This window comes from Leucopleurus acutus, assembly GCF_964270905.1.
Source record: "Leucopleurus acutus genome assembly, chromosome: 8".
NCBI lineage: Eukaryota > Metazoa > Chordata > Mammalia > Artiodactyla > Delphinidae > Leucopleurus > Leucopleurus acutus.
Window position 1 is genome coordinate 33,221,682 of NC_139151.1, and position 25,889 is coordinate 33,247,570.

Here is a 25,889-nt window from a genome sequence, read left to right on the forward strand (position 1 = left end):
CTGCTAAAATGATTTAATTCATTAATTTATTCACTCTACCTACATGTATTGATACTTACTGCATTTAAAAGTTACTTGTGCTGGGAATACAAAGATGAATGTGTATGCAGTCCATGTCTTTGACATGTACAAAACCAAGAAGAAAACAAAAACAAAAATCCTGTCAATCAATTAGTGAACATGAGAATACATTGATATGAGTTATGCCAAAGCCATGCATGATCCACCCTAGGGTTCAGTTAGAGAAATCTAGAAGGATTGGAGTTTTTTCTACTATTATATCCTAACGTTGTGTGAGAAGCTTATTCATTTAACAAACACTATACTTACACTTGATTATGACCAGGCACTGTTCTGAGTGCTTTACTATATTAAGTCATTTAATTCCTCCAAAAGTCCCATAAGGTGGTGGAGGTACTCTCATTATTTGTACTTCACCAGTGAGTATACAGAAAGGTCACTACACAGTGTAGGGACCAAGATTCAAACACAGGGCATCTGACTCCAACTTCTGTGTTTTGTGTGCTTCTACACTGTCTCTCCAGATTGTTTTGTACTTGAACAAAACAATTAATTAGTTTATAATTTTTCAAACAAAAACATGATATTTTATGGGGGACTGGTTTTCGAGTTTTGCTCCTTAACTCAGTCCCATTCATTCTTAGCCCAGAAGAGCTCCACTTTTGTCTGTTTACTTGGTTGACTCTTCCACTTAAGATTTTATTTGAACAAAGAATTCTCTGCCAACATTTTTGTTAAATACCACTGCATTATGACAGGAAACCCTCAGGCCGCAGTCAAGTGTTTATTCTGGTACTTGAGCCAATCCTACACAGTTTCTTGACTCTATTTGCTAAAAACTTTTTGACATCTGTGCAAAGAGAGGATGAACATTCGGTCAAGATTTCAAATCTAACTCTTCAGTATTCTAACAGAATATCAACATTGTCACATGAAAATCACATCTGAGTTATAGAGCTCTATCTTTTGTCAGCAAAACAAAGTAAGTGCAGGAAATCTTTCAGCAATAACTTCTTTAAAGGACTGATTGAAATAATTGATACTTAAGACAGAGACTCCAAAACAGGCACACAAATTTTTTACTTGCCTGGATTTTTAAGTTTTATCCTCATTTACAACATTAGAAAATCACATATTCTGTCATCTTCCATACCTACCTAATTTGTGGAAGGGTAGATGAACACAATCTCCTTCTTGTTGCTAGATGACCTTCATGTAATAAACTACATAATGCCTACTTCACCAAATTTATCAGCCTATTGTGTTTTCCTTTTTACTTTGACTTCTACAAAGCAAAGAAGTAAATTTTCATGCTCAATTTTTTTTAAATGTAATTAACGTAGGTTTCTGGTTTCGTTCACAACCGCTACTACAGCCTTTGGTGTTATGTACTTTATACAACATTTTAAGAAATTGTATAATCTTTTTTGAAACACAGTACTCAATCATTATTTCTTAAGGGAAAAAATACTTCCTGTGTTATTTTTCTCTTGTATGACTCAGTGAGTTATTTATGAAATTGAATAAAAAAGTAGTGAGTATGGACAATGAGCTCAATATTTTGGTGTAATATTTGTAGGAGACATAAACATTAAAGTGTGAAAATAATGGTTATTATTTATTAAATGTTTACTAAATTTAGGCACTCTCCTAGTTCTTTTTATATGTACTAACTTATTTAACCCTCAGAACAATCCTCTCAGGCAGGTTCTATTTTCCTCATTTTACAGATAAGGTTCATTGAGTTAGTGAAAAGTAGGGCAGAACTCAGTTCCTGGAGCTCATGCTCTTACTCTTTCCTGAGTCCTTGTGGCCTGTACAGTAGAAGGTACAGTCCTTGATATCAAGGAGCTTGTGGGCAGCCTACAGTTTAGTGTCTGATTAAATTCTTTGATGCAGACTTGGAATGCTGAAGTGCATCGGGGAAGAAGATACCAATATCTGTCATTACTGACGGCCTGTGTAATAGAAATCATGCTAAATGCTGTATATTCATTATCTCTCTTCTTATCCCCACTTTTTAGGTATCTGAGCAGAGACTCAGGAGTTAAGTAACTTACCAAAACTAGTAGGTAATGCTGTAGGAGCTTATTTATTTTGTCCTGTAATAGTTAGAAAAGGTGATTTATTGGAAATACTAGGATATTGATATTCACAACCTTTAAAAAATAGATAAAGGTTAGGAGTTAAGAAGCTTTCATTTTCAGATGGGTTACTCAATAAATGGTCTTGGAACTACTGGCTTATTATACAAAAGAAAAATTTCAGGTGGGTCAACAATTTAAGTGTTTTTTTTTAAGGAAAAAGATTCAAAGGCGTGGAAGTAAAAGATGGAGGTATGTATTTATAATATTGGAATGGCAAAACTTTCTAATATTGACATGAAGTCCAGAATTCAAAATCAAATTTGGTCCATTTTGCTACATAAGGCAAACTTTTTCTATAAGGCAAAAAGCAAAGTCAAGGGACAAATTGTAAAACTATTTGTAACACATGTATAAATCAAAAGAATGTTATTGCTAAAATGCAGAATGTTCTTAAAAACCTTTGTTCTTACAAAAAAAAAAAGAACAGCCAAAAAGAAAAATGAACAAAAGATATGAAGACAATTCAGAAAACATAGTCTATAGAGGGATGAAAAATGTTCAATGTGCTAATAATTATTACTGATCAAAATAATAGTGGGCATGCCAACAATCATATTGATAAAACAATGAATAATGGCCATTTGAAAGTTGGAGGGCAATTTGATATTATCTATTAAAAGTATTCATCACTTTGGCCCAACAATTCTACTTCTAGAAACTGGTCCTTAAAAGAACTCTAGAAATGTGTAGAAATACCTCTAGGTAGATTTTGAGTACCACATTATTTGCAATACTGAAAAAATGAAAACAGTTCAAATGTCTGCTAATAGGTTAAGAAATTATGATATACCCTTGCAATAAAATACACTGTGACATTAAAAAGAATGAGCTAGCTGTCTATATTTCAGATTGAAAAGGCATCTTAAATATATGATTTTGTGAAAAAGCAAGTAACAATATCATTTGGGGTAAAAATAATTTCACCCTTTTGATATTACTATATATAGGAAACTATATGAAAAAAAATACAGCAAACTGCTTACTGTTGGGATATGATATGGTGATATGTTTTGTTCTTTAAGCAAGAATTTCCTGAAGAGGCCATTCTTGCACATCTACCTAGTGCCTGACTTCTCTCCACACTAGCTCTACCTAGCATGAGCTGGGCTCTGCTCCCCTAGTGCTATCTAGTGGCAGTAATGCACCACTTTTCACCTTCAGGCACCCAAGAAAGTTGAAAGAGACCAACAAAAGGTGACACTTAAGGCAGAAATATTCAGGAGGAAAGCCTGAGGTCTCCCTGCATCATGAATTAAGGAATTCAACCTGACTATATGGAGCCAAGAACTGACAGAGGCCCACAGTTCCTCATCATGATCTCAGTATCCAAAAAGACCTGCAAACAAAAGTTTTGTTTTAGTCCCTTGTCAGTAATTACCTGATCTGACCTGACCTGAATTCATTCGGCAGCAGAACCTGACCCAAATTCATATTTTATGGGCTGTGTGAATATTCATACATTTTTCTGCATAAGTATTAATATTTTTTATTATGAAGTTTTGCTCAACTATCTAAAATCTAAACAATTTTGAATTCTGAAACATATCCTCAAAAGGATTTAGCGAGGAGATTTGGACATGTACTAAGAAATAAATTCATAGATGTTTTGAACACAGTTCTGCTGGAGTTTTGCAATGTAGCAGCCCTGAAAATTACAATAAACATTTACTAAACAATTATTGATATTTATTCTTCCTATACTTTTACTACCATGCTGGGTCCTGCAGAAGGCTGCAACAGATAAATAAACTATAATACCTAACCTCATAGAATTTTTAATTCCATCAGGGAGATAAGACAACCTCATAAGTGTAACATAGGTAACATAAACTGAATGTGGTTTGGATTTCGAGGGGAAAAAAGATCATAATTAATTAGGGAGACCAAAATGTGTTTTGTGGGGAAGATAGCACATTAGATGGACTGCTGAGAATGCATGAGTTTGATAGCAAGAGTTGTAATAATGGCTGTTACAAACAAAAAGTATGAGCAGAAGCACAATTTGGCTAAAGCATGGAGCATGGTCAGGTATCCAAGAATCTTTTGTCATTATATATAACATTTTGATGGTTTTATCCCTGGGGTGATAGCTTTCATGAGATTTTCAAAGGGAGATTTTCAGAGGGATCAGTGACACTCTCCAAAAAAGTTAGGTACCACTGCAATAGAGGAATGGTGAGAATTATTATTAAACAGAAAGCTGAAAAAATGTGGAATGACAAAATGTGGTGTTCAGCAGTTAACTGAGTAGAGAATGAGATACCCGTAAAAATTTTTGAGCACTGTAGTGACATATTCCAATATGTAGCTTAGGAAATTTAATATGTCAACAGTGTATAGGAAGGATTGATGTGGGGAAGCTATAAACCCATGAGAACAGTCTGGAGATGATGCATTAAGGAACTGAGCCAGGATGGTGGCCCAGAAAAATGGCTTCAGTGGGTAGATGGGAGCCAAGATCAGCCAAAGCTTCACAGAAGAATTTCTTGGGAAAAAATGTAGATAGAGGAACTCAGACCTAAAGAAAGAGGAAGCACATCATTATTTTATGAAGTAAAGGAGTGATGTTGAAAGTAGTGTTGAGAGAGGATTATCCTCAGAGCACCATGCAAAATGGATTTGAACAGAGGTTATATGCCTTTGAGTCAGAGGGAACACCTGTGGAGCTGATAAATAGATTATGAGATGTAGTTTAATTTCAAATTGTATATATTATATGCTACATAATGTACTTGCCAGGATCTTGAAATAATATAATCTTTTGTGCACAGCATAACTTCTGAGAATTGAGACATTATGGTCTATAAATTCACTTATTTGTTCATTTATTCATTTATAAACAAAAACATGTATTCAGTGACTTCTTTGCGCCAGGATTTGTAGTAGATATTGAAACTCAGAAATGAAAAAGTTTGTAACCTAGGGAGAAAGAAATAGAAATTCATTATTAAATACAGTCCAGTAATATTTAGGGGAGGTATGAACTACGAATTGTAGAAGCATAGGCTAGTGGGCAGCTACCTCTGGTGTCTAGTGACTGGGGACAGAGGGGAGCAATATGAATCTTGTGTAAGCATTGGCTGAAAATATTCAATTTTTAAAATCTTCATAATTTCAAAGCTTGTGGCAGCTTTTGAGTTGTTAACAGTAGAGACCATGATGGTTGATCTTTCATTAAGCAGAGCACTTTAGCGAATGTTTCTTTATGCAAAGGTCAGTCCAGAGCAAACTTGGGGTTGGGGGAGATGAACATGTGAAGAACTGAACCTCTCTGTGTACAAGGATAATATTAAGAGGGTTGTCAGCTGGCAGCTGGTGCAAGAGGTAGGGAATAGAGAGAGGGCCTAACGACAGAGTAAAGGGCTAGGGTACAAAGAGAAATAAATGCCTGTGAGAAATTCCCTGTTATAGGGGATGTTTGATAAATCCCTGGGAATGGTAATGTCTGGCAGTAAATTTGGCATTATTTACTGACTTGTGTTTTCATTACCTCCAGCTACCCTGAAACCTTAAGCGAACTTTCACTTTACTTAATCACTCTGTCTTCCTGTTGCTTTGGGGAAATGAAGGAAGGTGGTGATGTCCAGTATGTGTGGCAAGGAGCCCAGAAAGAAAGTACTGCAGAAAGAGCCACGAGCATTTATTAGGTCTGGAGTGAGCCATTTTTCCCCAAATATACTAGACCGCCAATATATTTCTAATATGATGCACCCACCCCAGGGGCTGTGCATTGAGATGTGTGAAGGAAATGTTATTTATTATTATTTGAAAATAAGAAATGAATCATTGATATCAATGGTATCTGTCCTGGCGTGCTCTTTCAAAGCATACGTCAGAGGCTTTTGGAGTGCAAGGCCTCCTAATAGGTGCCCAAGTTCCATGGTGCAGAGGTGTTGACGAGTGCAAATCCCCCCTTAATTCATGCTTCGGGTATGGCAAAGTACTGCAGCTTACCTGGATCTGCAAATAAACCACAGATTAAAGATAATACCAATTAATAAAGCACAGTGAACAAGAAAAGTGGCGGGGCTGGAATTCCCCTAACTCCAGTAATAGTTCCTCAGATGTAGAGCTCTAGACAATGTAGTCAGGCCTGTCACGAAATTGAAAAAATTAGAATTTATCAAGACAACAATTTGAAATATGGATTTATATACATTATCATAAAAAATGAACCTTGCTCTAAGAATATGTTTTGCTAGAGATCTTGGCTAATAACTGTATGAAGCCATTATTGTAAACTAGGCATTAAAAATTTAGTATTCAGAACCTGAGGAAAACCTGTACAATTTTTTAGCAATGTTTAAGGTCATGTAATACTCAATTTAGTCATTCACAAATTGCATGTAACCTAATGAAAAATGTTTAGAAGCCTCCTTTGAGGGTTTCTAAGGAAAAACCCACATACACAGGTTTTTGCTGTTCTTCCTACTATAGAATAAATGACTGAAATAGTACATCTAAAACAAAACAAATAATACATGTAAAATAACTGGGTGGCCAGATAAAATGCATTCAGCAAATACTTTTGGAAAATATATAGAAAACATTGCTCAAGATTAAAAAAAATAAATATTAGAAAAATTATGGTGTGGGAGGTTTATTAGACAAAAGAAAGAACACAGAGTTTCACAGGTCTTGGTTGGTATTACAATGAGTTACTGCCAAAAGGTAATCACCAAAAAATTCAATTTAGTAAACTTTGACGTTGTGTTACTCGAGGCTAATGAAATGATTGGATCTCAAGCAGTCCACTGTGCAGTCCAAATGTATCTAGTCTCAATTGTTATTTTTACACCATGCTTAAACCAATGGTTTAAAACTAGTGCCTTTACACCAATGGAAAAGATTCTGGATCTCATAGTCAGAGAGTCCAGGAAATCTGGTTGGTTAGTACCCATTTTGTTGGTCTACCTAGTGCGACTAGCACATATCAAGGCTGATGCAGTTGCCTGCCTTTTCTCTGCCCAGGCTCACTCTCCTCTTGATTTTTAAGAATAGGAGATGGCTGGAGGACAGGAGCTGTTTGAGAGTTAATCTGAGTTAACATTATCTCATTATCACTAGCTGCCTTATGATGGGATTTTACTGGTTGCTAGGTTTTATTTCAAGAATGAAATATACAGAAAAAGTGTTTTTGATGAGTCTGTAAAGCAAAGATGTAGTCTCAATAGTAACTGCCTTCTTTTCTAAATGAATGTTTTATGGAAAGGCTGCATAAAGCACTGATAGGATTTTTGCTGTGATATTAAAAAAAAGGTTCAAGTTAAGGTTACAGGTAGCATCATTTATGAAATTCATTTACTGCTTCCTTCATTGGTAAGATATATGTTGCAGCAAATAAGTGGGAATTTTAAGTGAACAAAGCTCTGAAAGATGTCATTACTGTGGCAGATTTTTAACACAAGGCCCTTAAGATACAGTAGAATCATAATACTTTGCAACATAGTGAAGTGTGACGATGAAAACCTTTTACCACACAATGGTTTTCTCATTGCACAGTACTTTAAAAGAGTTGTCAGGTTTAAAGATAAGCTACATATTTTCCTTTATAAAAGTATATGTGTTCCAAATTGCTGACATTTCCTATGATAACAAGTTGTTTCAATAGTATGCTACTTAGCAGAAGGGACACTTCATCTGCCCCTTCAAGTTAAAGACAATGTTTTGGATAGAAAAACAGAAGTGACTGCCTTTTGCAAGACAGCTTTGTGATGTAGAGAGCATTTTGAAAATCAGGTGTCTGTAGATGATCCTGTTATTTGATTTTGTTTTGAAGGCATCATGAGTACATTATAGATAAAAAGTTTCATAAGTACATACACCTGGAAATAGAATTTTCTAACTTCTTAAAAAATATCTTCCAGGGTGTCAATGGTTATTATATTTAGTAGTAATAGTGGCATTTATATAACACTTATTACATACCAGGAACTTGGCTAAATGTATTACATGAAGCACAAGGTGGTTCACTCACTTGGACAGGCAAATAGTGAATAAATGGCAAAGCTGAGATTGGAACCCAGAGAACCTTCTCTCTTATCCATTATGTTTCTTCTTATCCATTATTTAGTGCCTCTTTGTCCTAATTATTTGTAACAAAAACTAATTTACATTAGGGAGGGTAAAAATTTGCTAGCTGAATTTCAGGGGAAAAGAAATTTTGCATAATTGGTAGGTAGGATTGAAAAATGAATATTTGACTAAATAACCTGTCCTGCAAACGGTCCATTCATGGTTTCTGGATGACTGTCTTCCACCTTCTCCTTCTTCTCAGCCTTCCAACACTCTCCCATCCTCACTTTCAGCTGATGACCTGGCTTCCTAACTTTCTAACAAAACTTCCAGAAACTGCTACCATCCCATGTACTCCTGGTGGCATCTAACCCATAATTGACTTTTCCTCCTGTTACTAGGGATCTGCACTCCTCTCCAAGGCCAGCCTTCTGCCCTTGTGCATTAGGTCCAGTCTTCTCCTGTTGACTCAAGGGCAGGCTCTAGCAATTTTTCTCCTCCCTGAACCAATTTTTCCCCTCTCTCATTGATCATTCTCATCAGCATGTAAACATGCTATTATTTCTCCCATCTTAGAATAAAATAAAACCAAAATACTTCTGTTGATTTTCTCATCCTTCAGCTACCAACCATTTCTCTACTCCTTTTGCAGCCAAACTCCTCCAAAAAATTTTTGCTCCCATTCTCTCTTAAGCCTAATCCAATCAGTCTTTTGTCTCTTACATTTACTTCACCAAGACTTCCCTTGTCAAGATTACCACATTGCAAAATCTGGCAGGCAATTCTTAGTCCCATCCTACTTGATCTATTGGTGGCATTTGACAGTTGATTGCTCCACCTTCTTGGAAATGCTTTCTTCACTTGGCTTTCAGGACACGACGCTCTTGATTTTCCTCACTTGTTCCTGTTCAGTCTCCTCTTCTCCTTTAGCTTTTAACATTGGAGGGCCCAGTGCTCAGTATTTGGACCCCTGTTTTTATACTTACTTCCTCAGAGAGCTAATCTAGTCTCATGACTTTAGATAAATCATCCATATCCTGCACACCCAAATTTTTATCTCTAGTCCAGACTTTTCTGCTGAACTCTAGATTCATATATCTGGCTGTCAACTTGATATCTTCACAGATGACTACTGAACATCTTGAACTATTCTGTCCAAAAGTTATCTCCTAATTTACTTTGGATTTTGTTTGGTAAGCCAATGTTCCTCCCATTTTGGTCTTCAAACCTTTCTGTCTGGGAACCAGTACCTGGAGTACTGGTTTAAAATGCAGATTTTTGAGCCTCAACCCAGATATGCTGAATCAAAATGTCTAGGAAAAGAACTCAGAAATCTGCATTTCAGTGACCTGTTCAGCTTCTTATGCATAGTAAAGTCCTGCTTTACTCAGAGGGGCAGCCAGAGTCTTTAATCTGGGAGGTAGCAAGATCAGCTTCGTTTTTGAGAAGGTAACTATAGAAGCAATGGTGAAGATGGGCAAAAAGTTATGCCAGGAGGGCAGTTCTAAGATGATTTAAAATACTATTTGATCTATATCAGGGCCTTTACCGTTGGTGAGAAGATACTTTTCATTCCCTGAAGCAGTGAAGTCAAAGTGTAGAAGGCAGATGGGCAGTTGCCCCTACCAAAAATACTCCCTTCTCCAGGAAGAATTCTAAAAAATGTGAGAGGAAAAGGAGGAAGTGTTACCAAGTCCAGGCTCGATCTGCTCACTGCACAACAGGTCAGTAAATTGGGAGATGAGGTATTGAGGCAAGGAATAGTGACTTTATTTGGTAAGCAGGGTGTCTGAGACTTGGACTAGCGTCGTAGAGTACCATCTTATTGGGGTCACCATGCTAGTTTCTTTTATAGAACAGAGAGGGGGAGGATTGAGGAATTAAAGTTAAAAAGGCCCCAAGTCTTGCAAAATATGTCCTGGTTTTGGCCAGCCTTGGGGGGGCATGTGTTAATTTCTTATTTTCTGCAGCCATTCACAGGTGGGCAGGGTCAGGGTGTTTCCCTGTGAGCTGAACAAAGGCACTTTAGTTTAACATTCAGGCAGAGGGGCAGGGTTCCCTGAGGCAGGCCATTATGTATGCCTATAGCTATAGACAGAACAAAAGCAATGGAAAACAAAGGTCAAAGTAAAAGAAACAGATCCAACATGGAGTCAGACCTTGTTCTGCCATATTATAGAAGGGTGGAGACTCTTTTTGTGTCTTTATTCTATACCAGAAACAACAGTAGAAACATGGTACTGTTTTCATTATCTCCTTTAATTCTCAGGAGTTGTTTGAAGAGTTACTATTACCATCCCCACTCTGTCAATATGAGAATTGAGACAGGGAGGGAAGGTAACTTGCTAAGGTCGCCCAGCCAGTTAGTGGTAGAGCTGGTTCTGCCAGACTCCAAAAACTAACCACACCATTCAGCACTATTTGAAGTAAGACACGATTAAGAGATTTATCATAAAACTCTTAACAATCTGGTAGTAGTACAGTCATATATTTGGGGGCCTAGACCTTAAAAACGAGTAGGAAAATGCTAATTAATTGTCCGTATAATTCTAGTTTTTTACAAAGCCAATTTCAGGTGAGACTGGGGTGACTCCAGAGAATTATAACAGAATCTTAAGTCACTTGATATGCCTAAACAGAAATTTGAACAAAATAATGAAGTTGAACAATGATAAATTCAGGATTACTATACTCAAGAGAAAAAATAAACTATAAAAATATGAGGGAAAGAAGCATTTACATGTGTGTAAAGAGTCATAATCTTGCATCAGAGTGGTACGGTGATTTAAACAACCTTGTTGACATAGAGTTTTGTGATTTTTTTTCATTTTTTTATCGATATATAGATGTCTTAAACACCTCCTTTCTCAGTAGTATGTGAAATTTTCTTAAGGTCAAATAATTGTGTGGCTTTTAAAAATTTTGTATGTAATCCCTTACCTCCCCTAAATGCCTACAGGTTTTCTAAATAGATAAGTAAAAGTACCAGGTGTAACTAATTGGATGCTGCATACAATTTAGTGTTTTACAACTTTAAAGATAAGTGGATAATTAGGAGAGAGTTCAGAACAGATCTGGAGGCATCATTTTGTTTATAAAGAGAGCACTAGAACTAGCCTCAGGAAGAACAGATGAAAAGCTGATACATAGTCAGAAAGAATTTAAATTTAAAGTGATGAAGAGAAGAAAGAAGAGGAAACAATTTTGAATAGTAGCATTGAGGCCTTTAAAAAATTAAATATTGGAATGTCACTTGGTAAGATTCTATAAACTATTTAGTTCCTTTTTCAGATTATATCCAGAATCTGATCTCTTATCACCACCTCCACTGACCACTTGGTTTCAAGCCACAATTATTCTCCTTTGGATTTATTTCAACAGCCTCTTAACTGGTCTCATTTCTACTCTTGTCCTTGTAGAGTCTATATTCAACCTAGAAGCCAAAGTGATACTGTTAAAATTTAAGCCAGATCATGTAAGTCCTCTACTCAAAACTCTGCAATGGCACTATATTTCTTTCAGAGAAAAAACAAAGTTCTTACAGTGGTCTCCAAGGCTCTACAGGATCTGAGTCCCGTTGCACTCTGACCTTCCTCTCCACTACGATTCTCGCTGACTGGGGCAGCTCTAACCTTACCAGTTTCCTCAGACAATCCAAGCCAACTCTCAGGATGTTGGCAATTGGTTCTTTCCATTCTAATTTCATGTCTTGACACTCTGCACTCATCCAACTCATTCTAACTTCCAGCTTCAGTGAACGTCCTGGAACAAACTTTGGTGACTTCCACTCTCTCATTTAACAGTCACATTCCTCCACTAGAGTGTTTCAAGTTGTTTAACACCTCTATCAGTAATACATAGATTTAATTTTAGGAAAAAGCTTATTTAAAATTGATCTGCTAAAAGAAACAGAAGAAAAATTTGGGTAATAATCTGCTTTCAGTTATTAAGACAAAAGATGACAGTGTCTGCAAAACAAGAATGAATTTCATAGGAAAGAACTAGATGAGATGAAAATGTAGCTGGATGAGATAAGAAAATGCCACAGTAAGATCCAAAAATGTAATAGCAGATTTAAACTCTGTATCGGAATCCATAAAGAGCAGAAAATAAAATCAGTTATGTAGAGTTCATATTTAAAGAATTATTTCACAATGAAGGAAAAACGGCAAATTGGTGAAAATTTCAACCTGTGATTTATTGTTTTGACTATGTAGTACTCTGTGTGCTATTTTATCTAATTTAGCTCATTTGATCCATATAACAGCCTTTTATAGTGTTTATTTCCATTTTATAGGTGGGGAAACTAAGATAATTTTCTCAAGATGTAGCTAGTGATGGAACTAGAATTTGAGTGGAAGTCTATTTGACTATAAGGCATATGGTCTTATCACTGTGTTGTTGAATAACAGATATTATGAATAGAGAGCAGATATCCAACCTATAAATAATCAGTGTTTCTGAAAAATAAACTAAAAAACAAGTTAAACAAAATTATTAACTGATTATGAAAAGTAGTCTCCTGGGATCTTATCATCATCACCTAGAATAATGCCAAGACATGGAAGATATTCAATAAGTATTTGTCTACTGAACTATCATAATTACTACCTATTAAGCATTTATTCTAATTTGTCATAGTGGTATGTGTTAACACGTTATTTTATTCAACTCTCAGATAGCTTTTTAACTATTATATTATAGATGTGGAAAATGAAGCACCAAGAAGTTAAATGATTTATTCAAGGATTTATAGTTAATAGGTGACAGAACTTGGATGACAGAAGTAGATTAAATAGTTAAATAAAAATTTTATTCTGTACATCAAAATAGCTCACTCTGCCCCAAACAGATATAATGTAAAAAGCTCTACCTTTGCATATATTAAACAAGTTTTTCATTTTACATAGAAAAAATACAGGCTCCATGAGTTTAAACAAGAAAAAAAATAACTGGTTAACTACCAGGAAATAAAAATTGGGCTGACGTTAGACTTCCTGTTTGAAGCACTAAATTCTGGGATATTGCCATCAAGCTGAGTTGCTATTCTTGGGTGAAGGCAACATACATTCTCACATATATGAAATTGGATTCCTGGGGTGCCCTCTGGTTCAGGATGAAGCTTAGCAACACTCTTGTTTCAGAGATAGGAGGTGCCTTTCTCTGGCCCTTGCTACATGCCAGGGTGATGTAACTCTCCAGAGCAGCCCTTGCAAGTGCCACGCTCATGTCTGGTGCCCAGTACAGGTGTCTCTGTTCTCAAATTACATATTCTGTGCCCTCTTTGTTCCCAGCCTGAGCCTCGTATATCTACTCTATCTTTTTATCGTATTTCCATGTATCTTACTAGCCATTTCCCCTTGGGAAAATTAAATACCTGTGTCATGTCTATTTTATGTATAAGGATTACATGAAATAAACCAGTTAAGTTCCTAGTATACTTACCCATAGTGTGGGTCGATAAAATTTTGTCTCAGGTTTACCTGGCGGCGCAGTGGTTGAGAGTCCGCCTGCTGATTCAGGGGACACAGGTTTGTGCCCCGGTCCAGGAAGATCCCACATACCACGGACCGGCTAGGCCTGTGAGCCATGGCCGCTGAGCCTGCGCGTCCAGAGCCACAACAGCGGCCTCCGCAATGGGAGAGGCCACAACAGTGAGAGGCCCGCATACAGCAAAAGAAAAAAAAAAATTTGTCTCCTTCCTTCTCCCCTTCCCCCCACACCTTTTTTCTTCACTTTACTCAAGAACCCTTGAATCTTACATTAAGATACTTTAAAACTTACTGGTTCATGATCGTCCAGCTTTTTTCACACTCTGCCAGATATTCATTCTCCCCCCGCCCTTCACTCTGGTTTTATATGACCAGCCCCTGTTTGGCTAATTGGAAAAACTAGTCCAAACCTTTATCTCATTCTGTATGGGTATTCAGAATACTTTGCTTCCAGAAAATTCGAAAGAATACTGGTAAATGAATATCTGTACTCAACTATTTGCAAGTAAGTTGCAGACGTAGTATTTCACCTCTCAAGATTTCAAAAATGTGTTCCCAAGGACAATAACATTATAACCACAATATTATTATCACACCACAAAGTTTAACATTGGTATAATAATTTTATCTAATATATAGCTAGTATTCAAATTTTCCCAATTGTTCCGAAAATGTCCCATATAGATTGTTTTTTCATGCAGGATCCAATCAAAAACTATGTATTTCATTAAGTCTTTAATCTAAAAAGATCTTCCACCTTTTTTTTTCTTTTTCAGGACTTTAACATTTTTAAGGAGTCCAGGCCAGCTGTTGTAGAAATTCTCACAGTCTGGATTTGTCTGATTTTTTTTCCACATGATTAGATTCAGATTAAATATTTTGAGAAGAATCATACATAGGCCAGTGGTTCTCAAGCACTCTGGTCTCATAATCTTTTTACATGCTTAAAAATTATGGAGAACCCAAAGAGTTTTTGTTATGTGGATTATATCTATCAATATTTGTCATATTAGAATTAAAACTGATAATTTTAAAAACATTTTTTATTAACTCACTTAAAAAATAGCAAACCCATGAGATGTTAATTTTCCAAACCAAAAAAATTTAATGACAACAGTGACATTGTTTTACATTTTTAAAAGTCATTTTAATGTCTGCCTTAATAGAATGCAGCTGTGTCTCATACTGTTGTCTACATTTAATCTGTTGCAATATGTTGTTTTGGTTGAAGCATATAAAGAAAACATGGCATCACACAGATATGTAGTGGGAAAATAGAGGAGTTTTTTAACGGTCTTGTCATACTTCACAGGTGGTGGTCATTTCCTTAGAGATTGCAAAAGGGTTATATTCTACTTCTATTATTTCTTCTAATTTTATGAGCTATAAAATCTTTTTATTATTTCTCTCTTCCAAAAGGCAATTTAGTAATATTAAAATTTATACTGGAAGACCTATTAGTTGCTTAATTATTTCTTTTTAATTATCAATTTTCAAAGTAATGAGTTTATGCCCTAGCAACCTCCAGTAGTTTCCAGTGAGTTCATTTTGTACTCATGGCTTTTTATATAGTCAATGTGCTTTAATCACTTAAACTATATATAGTCAATGTATTTTAATCACTTAAACTATATTCTTTTTGATGTAGAAATTGTCTTATCTTTGGTCAATGTGGCTTTGACACATTTCATTAACTCTCAATAATGTGAAACTCTGTCACAACAAAGTATTCCAGTCCTGCATCACCCACTTCTCCAAGGAGCCCTGGTTGCTTTCAGATGAAAATGATATTAGACTTGATGATCAGTCTGGATCCTAGTGTTTATTGCGGCTATGGTTGTTTTTGCTTCTGGGCATTTTCAGTGGACAGACCTAGAAAATACGTCTTTTTGAAAAAGCAGGGCAATCATGAGTTAACACCAAGATATCTCAAGCTTGGCACTGTTACTATTTTGGGCCAGTTAATTCTTTATTGTGGGGATTGTCCTGTGCATTGTAGGATGTTTAGCAACATCCCTGGCCTCTCCTCAGTAGCACCTAACCCCTCAGTTGTGTAAAACAAAAGTGTCCCCAGGCATTGTGAAATGTCCCAGAGTGGAGGTGGGGAATGGAGGCAAAATTGCCACTGGTTGAGAACCACTGGTTTACACTCACATTTCTAGTAACATTAAAATAGTTCCCTGATTGTTTTATACACACACACACATATATTTTTTTTTCAAAGTACCAGTATTAGTATGACCTTTATTCTTCCATCCTCTGCATGAAATCTTAGTCCAATCATATAGTTTTTAATCAGAACAATCTTATCTCAGGATCAAAATGTGCAGGCCAGCAATACAGTAAAAATTACAAACTCTCATCTAATTTAGGATTTCTCCTTTGCCCCAGCTCAGCACTGCTTGGGGCCTGGGGCCTGAAGCCTGCAGGGAAGAAAGAACAAGATCACCTCCTTCTCACCCTGCTCACACTCATTAAAACTGATTAGCAGCTGATTTTGACCTTTTCAGGGCTAAGGCATGGGAAGAGAGGTTGAAGGGAAAGGCACAGTTGTACACGGCAGGTACATACATGACTGTCACTGGAGTTCTCTGTTTGGTAGATGATTGTAGTTGACTCTTTCTCTGGCAAGATACTTTGGTAGGATTCTTGGGGATATTTCACTGGGAGGCCCCAACTGTAATCCTGCAATGCAGGTGACGCCTCTCTTCTTTTCTGGACTCCTTAGCCTCTGGACTTCCAGTGGTTAGCCCTATACAGACTCCCTCTGTTGGACCACAATGCCTTCTAGGCTATCCTCATAGGTGGAACCATTTTAAAAAAGAAAGAAGGAAATTTTTTATTGACATAAATAGCTTCAGAAGAGTGCTCAAATTAAAGGTGTAGATCTTAATGAATTATCACTAAGCAAACCATGGAAACCTTGTTACCATAACCCAGGTCAAAAAATCTTTTAAATCATTAGCTTTCCAAATGTCCCCTTGCACCCCTTCTAATCACTCCCTAAAAGTAACTGACTTCTAACATCATAGATAGTTTTAACTGTTTTGGAACTTTATATTAATGGAGTCGTACATTTTCCTGCGTCTAGTTCTTTCATGTAGCATTATACTCATAGAGTCCATTCACATTTTTGCATGGGCTATACATTCATTCTCATTACTGTATGATGCATTGAATGAACAAAATAGAGTTTGTTTATGCTTTATGCTGTAGATGATCATTTGGGTTGTTTTCAATTTGGGACTATTTATGAACACTGTTTCTATAAAGTTTCTTGTACAATTTTTTTTCATATGTGCGTACCTATCCTTACAAGGTAAGTTTTGTATGTGCCTCTCTGAGGATCCTGGGGATTTCACTGGTCCTGGACCAGTATTTGTTCCGTGGCGCAGGTTTATACACCGTGTGGTAGTGAAAATCATCTACTGTAAAGTCCAAGATTTTTGTTTGTTGTTTTTAGTCGTGGATAATAACTCCTATCCCAACTCAAAGTTTTGGACAGATTCCTGGCTTCGATGAAATATTCTTTAAAAATATTTTTAAAATATTCTTGGTAGTGTTTTTGATCACTATTTTCATGAATAAGACAGCCTTTAGAGAGTCTCCATTTTGTGCAAACTTCAGTTCCTGCCCCTTTCTCCCATTAAGCCTGATGTCACATATCCCAAACCCTCGTGGGCTTCAAACCCCAGCTCTTGGCTCCTAGATCCTATATCTGCATCTGAAATGTTTTTGCATTACTGCAAAATTCACTCAAGTTTACCCCTCTGGCTTTCATATCTTTCTTTTTTTCTGACTTATTAAATTCCCTTCCTTCCTTCCTTCCTTCCTTCCTCCCTCCCTCCCTCCCTCCCTTCCTTCCTTTGCTCTTCCTTGACTGTAATTTGACAACATGCTTCTACCATAGTTTATCCACTATTTGTGCATTTGTGGTGGAAAGAGTGTTCCCATTTGCACTAGCTTATATTACCTCAAGCCCAAATTTTGGTGGGTTATATCATACATTTTCTTATTTGCTCCTTTATCTGTTGAACATATACTCATTTCTCCTGTCATTTTGCTACATATTTCCCTCTCCTTTTCATAAAAAGCCATGAAAAATTGTGACTTCTCTCAAACTAAATTGAAATGTGTTCATTTGTGCTCGGAGAGGCAACACAAATACTATAGATTTCTTATTTTAAAGGTAAATCTCTTTCTAGCTTATAATAAAGAGATTCATTTCAATTAAAATGGAATTTTATTTGTCCTGTACCTAAAATTTTTGTACATCACTATACAAATAAAATGATCATATTTTAATAGTGCTAATCATATTTTAATAGTGCTTTTATTTTCACAGAATATGATTTTTTAAATAATAGTAACACGGAGTTATATTAAAATGTTAAATATAGAGACCAATTAGAAACAGTATATAAATATAACCATTCAATAATCCCTATTTTACATTGTTAAACATATGTTTTTCAGAGATAGTTTAAAATATTTATGTTTTTGAAAAGTTAGATATTAAAAATAAGCTTGTTAAAGGCTCTACATGTAACTTATCATTTACTGGTATAAAAAAGGCAAGGAATTTACTGAAATAAAAGGCACTCTGTAATAAAAATAAATGTTGAAAGGTGGTAAATAAAAATCTGGAGCAAGTGATTTTTATGACAATAAATGAAATATTATTATAGATCTTATATTGTTGATTAGAAATATATTTATGACTGTTGGTGAAATAATGCATATAATTAGGTTTACATGTATTCAACAAACATTTACCAATCTCTTATTAGACACAAGGATCTAAAGACCTAATTTCTACTCTCACAGAGTGTAGGGGAAACAGGCACACAGCATTTATAAGAGGAAGATATGGAAGGTGCAGTTGCACAACAGAAGAAAATCCACACCTTTCTAGGATCAGTCAGTTAAGACCAGAATTGAAAGATGAGTAAGAGTTTGCCAAGCAGATAAATTTGGAAAAGCGGCGAGAGTCATAGAGACATTAGAGAGTTTGGGGAAATACAATGATGTTGTACAGTGTAGTACAACTGGAGCATAAAGAAAATAAGAGAGTAAGTAATTAAAAAGAAAAGACAGAGTAGTTAGTACTCACCTTTCACTTTTCCCACCATAAAGGAGGTAAGAGGTTTTCCAAGGAGAAAGAAAAAATGGTGCTCTATTAGAGACTTCAGGTAATAATTCTCTGGTTTTCAACAGGGGCAAATGCTGTATATATTAAGAGGGAGATGTAGACAGTATGTCTTATTTGGATAAACTCTCCTATTGTTGATCATTATGCCCCTCTTTCTATTTGTGGTGACCCATAGCTTATAAATACTCCTGAATGTCTTGTAACTCCTGAGGGTGACGGTGTAGGTAGACTGCAGGGACATTGGAAAGTAGAATGCATAGAGTGGTTTAATACAGTAACTTTTTATAGACTCATTGTATAGTGACAATGTTATGTTGGACTCCGGAGCAGTAGCAATATGCAATTTGAACCATCAATCTGTGACTTAACGAGAAATCAGCAAGTGGATCTGGACGTGGATGTGTTTTTCGAAGCCAGGATATAAATTTGGGACTACTGTCTGAAGAAAAGTGGTAGCAACAGACATTATGTTGGATTTGCACCCACCAGAGTTTAGTATTTTGCAGACTTCCCAGATAATTTTGTAACAGAGCCAATGCTTTTAGGTGTGAACTTTCTTCATCTGCATATACAGCCAGGTACTTGGTGGATTGACACATGTAATGGAGTGGTCCTTTCTATATCCCTTGCCTTCTTGGTGGCTCTGAGTCCAGGCCAAGTGTTGTGGTAGGAGGCAAGCCTGGGCCCCATGCCAGCTTATTTTAGTCATCTCTAGTTGGGATTGGCTGGCTGCAACATTTCTTAAGCCAAAAGATCTCTTAGAGAAGATTAACCTCTAACTATACCCCCTATATTTGCTTGCATGATGCTGTAGCTGCGTTGCAGTTTTGACAGCCCAAAATTAGTGTTAAACGTAACCATAGCCTAGAGTGGACTGAGCTTCCAGATTTCGTTGTCATTCCATTCTTTATATGGATCTATGTTGATATGAGTCATGCCAATTCCTCAAGGTAGTGACGTCATGCCGGTAGCTTTAATTACCAGAGATATTCCTTCCCATCAAACATGCAGTCTTGAAATGCTTATCGGTTTTGCCCCCAAGAGTTATAAGGATTGCATTCTATTTGGTAACTATAATTTCTTTATTTATACTTAAATATATATTTCAACTTATTTAGAACTTGTTATCAATCCTTTCACACCAGACTTCTTCTCTCATGCAATCTCTATTGTAACTCATCTATTGTTGGCTAGGTTACATCTTTAGGAATCTCTTTAGGAAGAGTAGTATATCAGGGCCTTATTTCCTGATTTTACGCATATTTGAGAATGTCTTTCAATTGCCTTTAAAAGTGAAAAACTTGGCTAGGTACAAAATTCTTGGGTCATATCTAGAACAGATCTACCTGTATTTGGCATTTAGGGATGTGATAATAATCATAATTGTAGTAGGCAGTCATTAAGTACTTGCTATATACCAGACTATCCTAAGCTCTTACATGAGCTCATTTAGTCCTTAAATGTGGCCCAAGGTATTAACATTATCTTCCTTTTACTTGCCATAGGTCACCCAGCTAATAAGTAGTGAGGTTGAATTTCGAACTTAAGCAGTATTGCTCCAAAGTTCATACCCTTAACTTCCTATACAATCTCTTGGGTTAATTAAGCTAAAATGTCTAGTTATGTGACCTTAAGCATGTTACTTAACTTATCTGTGCCTCAGTTAATTTTATAAAATGGGAGTAATAATACCTCCCAAGGTTGCTGTGATGATTAAATGAGTTAATATATGCAAATAGCTTGTAACAGTGCCTAGCACATAGTAAGTGCTTAGTAATTGTCTGTTGTTATTATTATTATTATCCTACAGATTGTAGGTTTCAGATACGAGCTTTTTGCGGTACGCGGGCCTCTCACTGCTGTGGCCTCTCCCGTCGCGGAGCACAGGCTCCGGACACGCAGGCCCAGCGGTCATGGCTCACGGGCCCAGCCACTCCGCGGCACGTGGGATCCTCCCGGACCAGGGCACGAACCCGCGCCCCTTGCATCGCAGGCGCACTCCCAACCACTGCGCCACCAGGGAAGCCCCAGATATGAGCTTTGAACAAGCAATCAGACTTCAGTAACTGCTCTTCAGCACTGCAGTATACGCAGTTAAGATGGCGTTTCAATTAAGTGGGGAAAAGGGATTATTCAAAAAACAGCATTGGGACATACTCAGTAAACACTCAATAAATATTTGTTGAATTAATGAGGATTTTGTAAAAGTGCATATATATTTACTTAACAAATATTAACAAATAGATGTTAAATACCTTCTAGGTCTGTATAGACAGACTGGAAGAAAACACGAAAATGAAAATAGTTGCATGATAATGAGATTGTAGATGATTTTCTGTTTTGAATTTCCTTAATTTGTTACAAAATTTCTCTGATGATACAATTTATGAAATGAACAATTTGACCAGATAATCACTAAATTCTTGTTCATATATTTTAAGTTTGAGGTACCTACAGAGAGGTAGTTGGAAGGTCCGAGCTCAGGATGAGATTTTGGAGCCATGCAGAGATGATGAGACTACCCACCTAGTGTGTACAGTGGAATACAACATATAAGGAATAGGCAAAGGGAGAGGGATCAGCAGTGGGAACTTAAACTGAACTGTTGTAAAGAAGATGAAAAGTCAGAAGAGACATGCTTCAAATAAAATGGGGGACAGGTGTGGAGAGAAATCACCCACAGCAAATTGTACAGAAAGTCAAGGAAGAATTCACTGTATTTAGGAATGAAGAAATCTTTGACGACGTTACTCCACTTTATAAGAACAGTGAATGTATAAGCCAAATTACAGTATGCTGAGGAGTAAAGGAAATTGAATAAAGACTGTAAATATAGATGACTTTTTCAACAACTTAGATGACAAAGAAAGGGATGAAGTCAAGGAGACTTTAGAGTGAGACAGTTTTTTTTTCCTTGATGCTGGAATTTTTGAAATGGAAAAACTTGAGGAGAAAGGAGGACATCGTTGGAGGGGCAGAGAATAAAGATTTTAGGAGAGAAAGGGGGAAATGGATGGTGAAGATTTGAAAGCAGGTAGGAAGGAATGGTTTCAGGAACAGACTGAGTGCCCTCTAATGGGGACTCTTTGAAACACTGAAACGGGTACTGTTGTAAATCATTTAAGAAACAGAAATGAGAAAACTCAGCAGCATTGCAGCTGCTGATGGTTCAGGATTTGTTTCTGGATATTCATGACAGAGGAGTAGAGAGTAGAACAGCCTCCCTTCAAACAACAATTACATCTCTGACACTGTTTGTTTAAGTTTGTTCTCTGGATAACATGGAAAATCTTGCTTTCTATTGTCTGTTCTCTCGTGAGAAATCAGTGTAGAGTCTAGATAAATGATGATAGATCAATAGATAAATAGATAAACTTACACACACTTTTACTTCCACACTCACTCCTGCAGCCTGCCAATAAAACTTGTGGAAAAAAATTAAACCATAGTTAGATCGGAAAGTAGCACGCAGTACATTCTGCTCATCTAGTGGGCATGGATGTGAAGCTTCATAACTGCCCTTTATTAGGAGGAAAGCTCCATGCCCCGGACTCCTAAACAAGAGAATGAATACTAGTATGTGAGAGTACATGAATATAAGTTTGTGGAGGAATACATTTTTAAGAAAAGACTATCTGTGCTTATCCAAAAATACCCCAGGTCAAGAACCATTTTGTTATTAGCTATCCCATAGACATGGCCTTTTTGCCATTCGCCATTGGAGCATAACCTTTTCCCTGCTCAGTTAAGCACACATTTATGGTACCTCTGTGTTCCTGTATTACAAACTTTGGCCAAAAGAGTGGATCTGATTTTAATGTAGACTAATATAAAATACTATAGGAAAATTCCATAATTTTTAAAATTATTTTTTTATGTTTAAGTATGCTGATGATATTTAAAGTCTCACAGTCTGTTTCATAGGAATTTTTTGGAAAAGAAGAAGTGCCAAAGCAGTAAATTTTCTAGTTAATAAATATTTACATGTTTAAGCTGAAAATTTTTTTTTCATTTTTGTTTAATCTAAGTAAGTTAGATTGCTCCATGCCTTATTAAATATAACATATTTTTGGTTTAAATAATCATCATCGTTGAATATTAAATTCTTATTCCAGACTTTTGGAAGGGTATAAGTGGTTTCCCCTACACAAAATGACCCCAGGATCACGTTTTACCCTTTTTTTTTATAATTCTTCTGTCCTCTTCTTAATTGAATTCTTCTCATTGTTTTAAATTTTTCTCCCTTTGTCATTATTTCTATTATCCTGTTTTTTAATTTGTAGCCAAAATAAACCAGACAATAAAGTCAGTACAGTTAATGACATTTTTTTTACATGCTCTTCAAATTCATGAGATCCTTTAAGAGTGAGCTAGCTCCAGGATTTTAAGAATTAAACACATAGGTTTTATAAAAAGCCTATTACAGAGACTTCTTTAATTGTCTGTATCTGTTTTCTTGAAGGTTTATATGTCAAAAAGAAAAGGTTTTACTAGAACTTGCCTATCTTAACACACTAATGCTTATCAGCCACGTATAGCTAATCTTCAAATAACAATGATCTAAGAGCATTCTGATGCTGACGCCATTAGTAAGATGCACAGAAATTTTTTACAAAATATTTTTAAAGGAGTCCTAGAATTGGTTTCTAAGCTGTATTTCCCCTCATGCTCCTGAAGGCATGGGTAAAGTATTAAGCAAGTTTGGGGCATTACCAGCATTCAGTTATGCAAGCAAGAGGCTGGCTGAGACAGTCATGCACTTGCTAATGTGCACCTCTCCTCTTTTTCAGTTGTCACTGCATAAACTTTCCGGTGGTCTTTAGATATTATAAAAATAATTTTTACTTTTTTGTTTTTTAGGGCAGCATAACTACTTATGTGCTGGAAGAAACGACTGCATTGTTGATAAAATCCGCAGAAAAAACTGCCCAGCATGTCGCCTTAGAAAGTGCTGTCAGGCTGGCATGGTTCTTGGAGGTAATGATGATGTTTTCATCAATAACGTACTGTCTGATATTTACATTATAAGACGGTGGGTCAGAAAATCCTAGTTTTCTTATTTCTGTCTTGATTATTGGTGTCTGGATGAAGCAATCAATACCATCTCATTAATGCTGTGGATTTCCAGCATGTTGAAGTTTGTTATAGAGAAGTAGTAAACCTCCATTTGTCTGTATTGCCTATAAGAAGATGTTATGGGATGTTCACCAACCTCTCATTAAGTGATGGTTGGAGTTTAGGCTCTGCTACTCACTGCCTATGCAGTCTTGAGTAAGTCACCAACCCTTTCTGAGCATCAGTCTCTTTGTCTATAAAATGAGAATAATGAAGTCCCTTCCAGCTCAAAAACTGACTCCATGAATTGGTTAAGTACATTAATCTCCATCCCTTCCTCTCTCTCTCAACCCCTCCCTTTTTATTTCCCTCCCCCATTCTCTTTAAGTAACTAGACATTGCACACTCACACTTACTGGGTACTATTTTAAGTTCTGGCAATGTTAGCAGCAAACAAAATGGACCAAATCCCTGTCTTCATGGAGCTTACACTCTGGGGGGAGGAGCAATAAATATATATGTCAAATGATGATAAGTGCTGTGGAATGTATTAAGCAGGGTCAGTTAATGGGGAGTATCAGGGAGGAGAATCACTCCTGAACCTTTACTCTGATTAATATTTTCATTTTCTTTAGTCATTTCCTAAAGCAATAATGTCTCTGAAATCCTGAGTTGGATGTTATAGTTATAATTTTCCTAACACAGGTTTAAAAAATTCATAACTATTTAAATATATATTCAGTATACCACCTAACACAGATCATGTACTGTAAATGGTATGTGTTACCTTCTGAGAAGGAGTATATGAGACCAATATGTTTTGAATGCCCACTGTGTTAAGCACCCTGCTTAGTTCTGTCTTTGCTGCCTGTGAACATGATACAGTCTAATCAGTAATAAAATAATTATCAAACAGAAGAGTAGGTGATTTAAGAGAAGTTCCAAACATTACTATGCAAGTAGAGCAAAAGAATGAATTAATTCTATCTGAGGGAGCTGGCAAAAGCTTCAGAGAGGAGGCTTTCAAAGAGTGGATAGAAACTTTATAAGTGGAAAAGGAGAAAGGTATTTACACTAAAAAATGATGCATTCAGTGACGATTTTTCTGGAAAGTCAACTGTTTACTGGGAACAGCAAAAAATGAAGCTTGAAAGCTATCTTGGGCCAGCTGGGATCTGGAGTTTGAACTCTATTCTGTATGCAGTGGAACCAGTGATCTTTCTAATAAACCATCTGTGGACCATCCGTGGGATAAAGCCCAGATTTCTAAATGCAGCACATGGGCCCTTTCATCACCTAGCAACTGCTCTCTCTTTTTCTAAGCCCTACTCCCACCAATCCTTGGGGAACCTGACACTCCAGTCACCAACTTTCACTGGTCTTTGCACACATTTGACTTTTTCCTGCACCATTCTCCTTTCACTCCTTGTGAACTGTTACATATCCTTCATATTAAGTTCAAGTGTCACGATTTTTGTGAAATCTTCCCATCACCCCAGTCAGTGCAGGGGCAGGGGTTTTGTGGGGACACAGTTCAAAGTAGTGCTTTTCATATCTGGGGAGGTTGAAAGCCCTTGAGCCAGCCTGGATTGGACCTTGCCCTGATTGTACTTACTTCAGCATTCCTACGCTTGAAATGCAAGGTTGACCAAAGTGGAAGTCATGAGACCCAGCCACCCTACCCCAGCCCACATGAGGCACCAAGAATTCACTCTCTTCCCATAGCTTCTTGTATACCCTCGTTATAGTACTCACCTCAATGCTTTATAACTGTTTACTGGTATCCCATTCAAGGATTTTCTCCTAATCCAAGATTGAACTGTTTGCAAGCAGGAATTTCATTTTGGTGTTTTACCACCAAAGTACTTGTTTAAGAAGTGCTCACTAAAGATTTGTGACTATTATTTTGAAGTCATTTGAAGTACAGGTCTCTATACATTCTTGAACATGAAGTCCAACTGTAGTCATTTCCAGGACACAAGAAAGAGTGTTTGGAGGAGGCAAAGG

General features: G+C 36.5%; 1 protein-coding gene across 2 annotated transcripts in view; it reads left to right on the forward strand.

The window, feature by feature from the left end:
• Positions 1 to 25,889, forward strand: part of PGR (progesterone receptor) — a gene marked incomplete at both ends in the record, with an annotated part of 98,392 nt that overhangs the window by 12,373 nt on the left and 60,130 nt on the right. For both annotated transcript variants that reach the window (XM_082843915.1, XM_082843916.1), the window contains one exon: positions 23,688 to 23,804. In XM_082843915.1, coding sequence (XP_082700041.1) covers positions 23,688 to 23,804 — 117 coding nt within the window. The remainder of the gene's footprint in view (positions 1 to 23,687; positions 23,805 to 25,889) is intronic.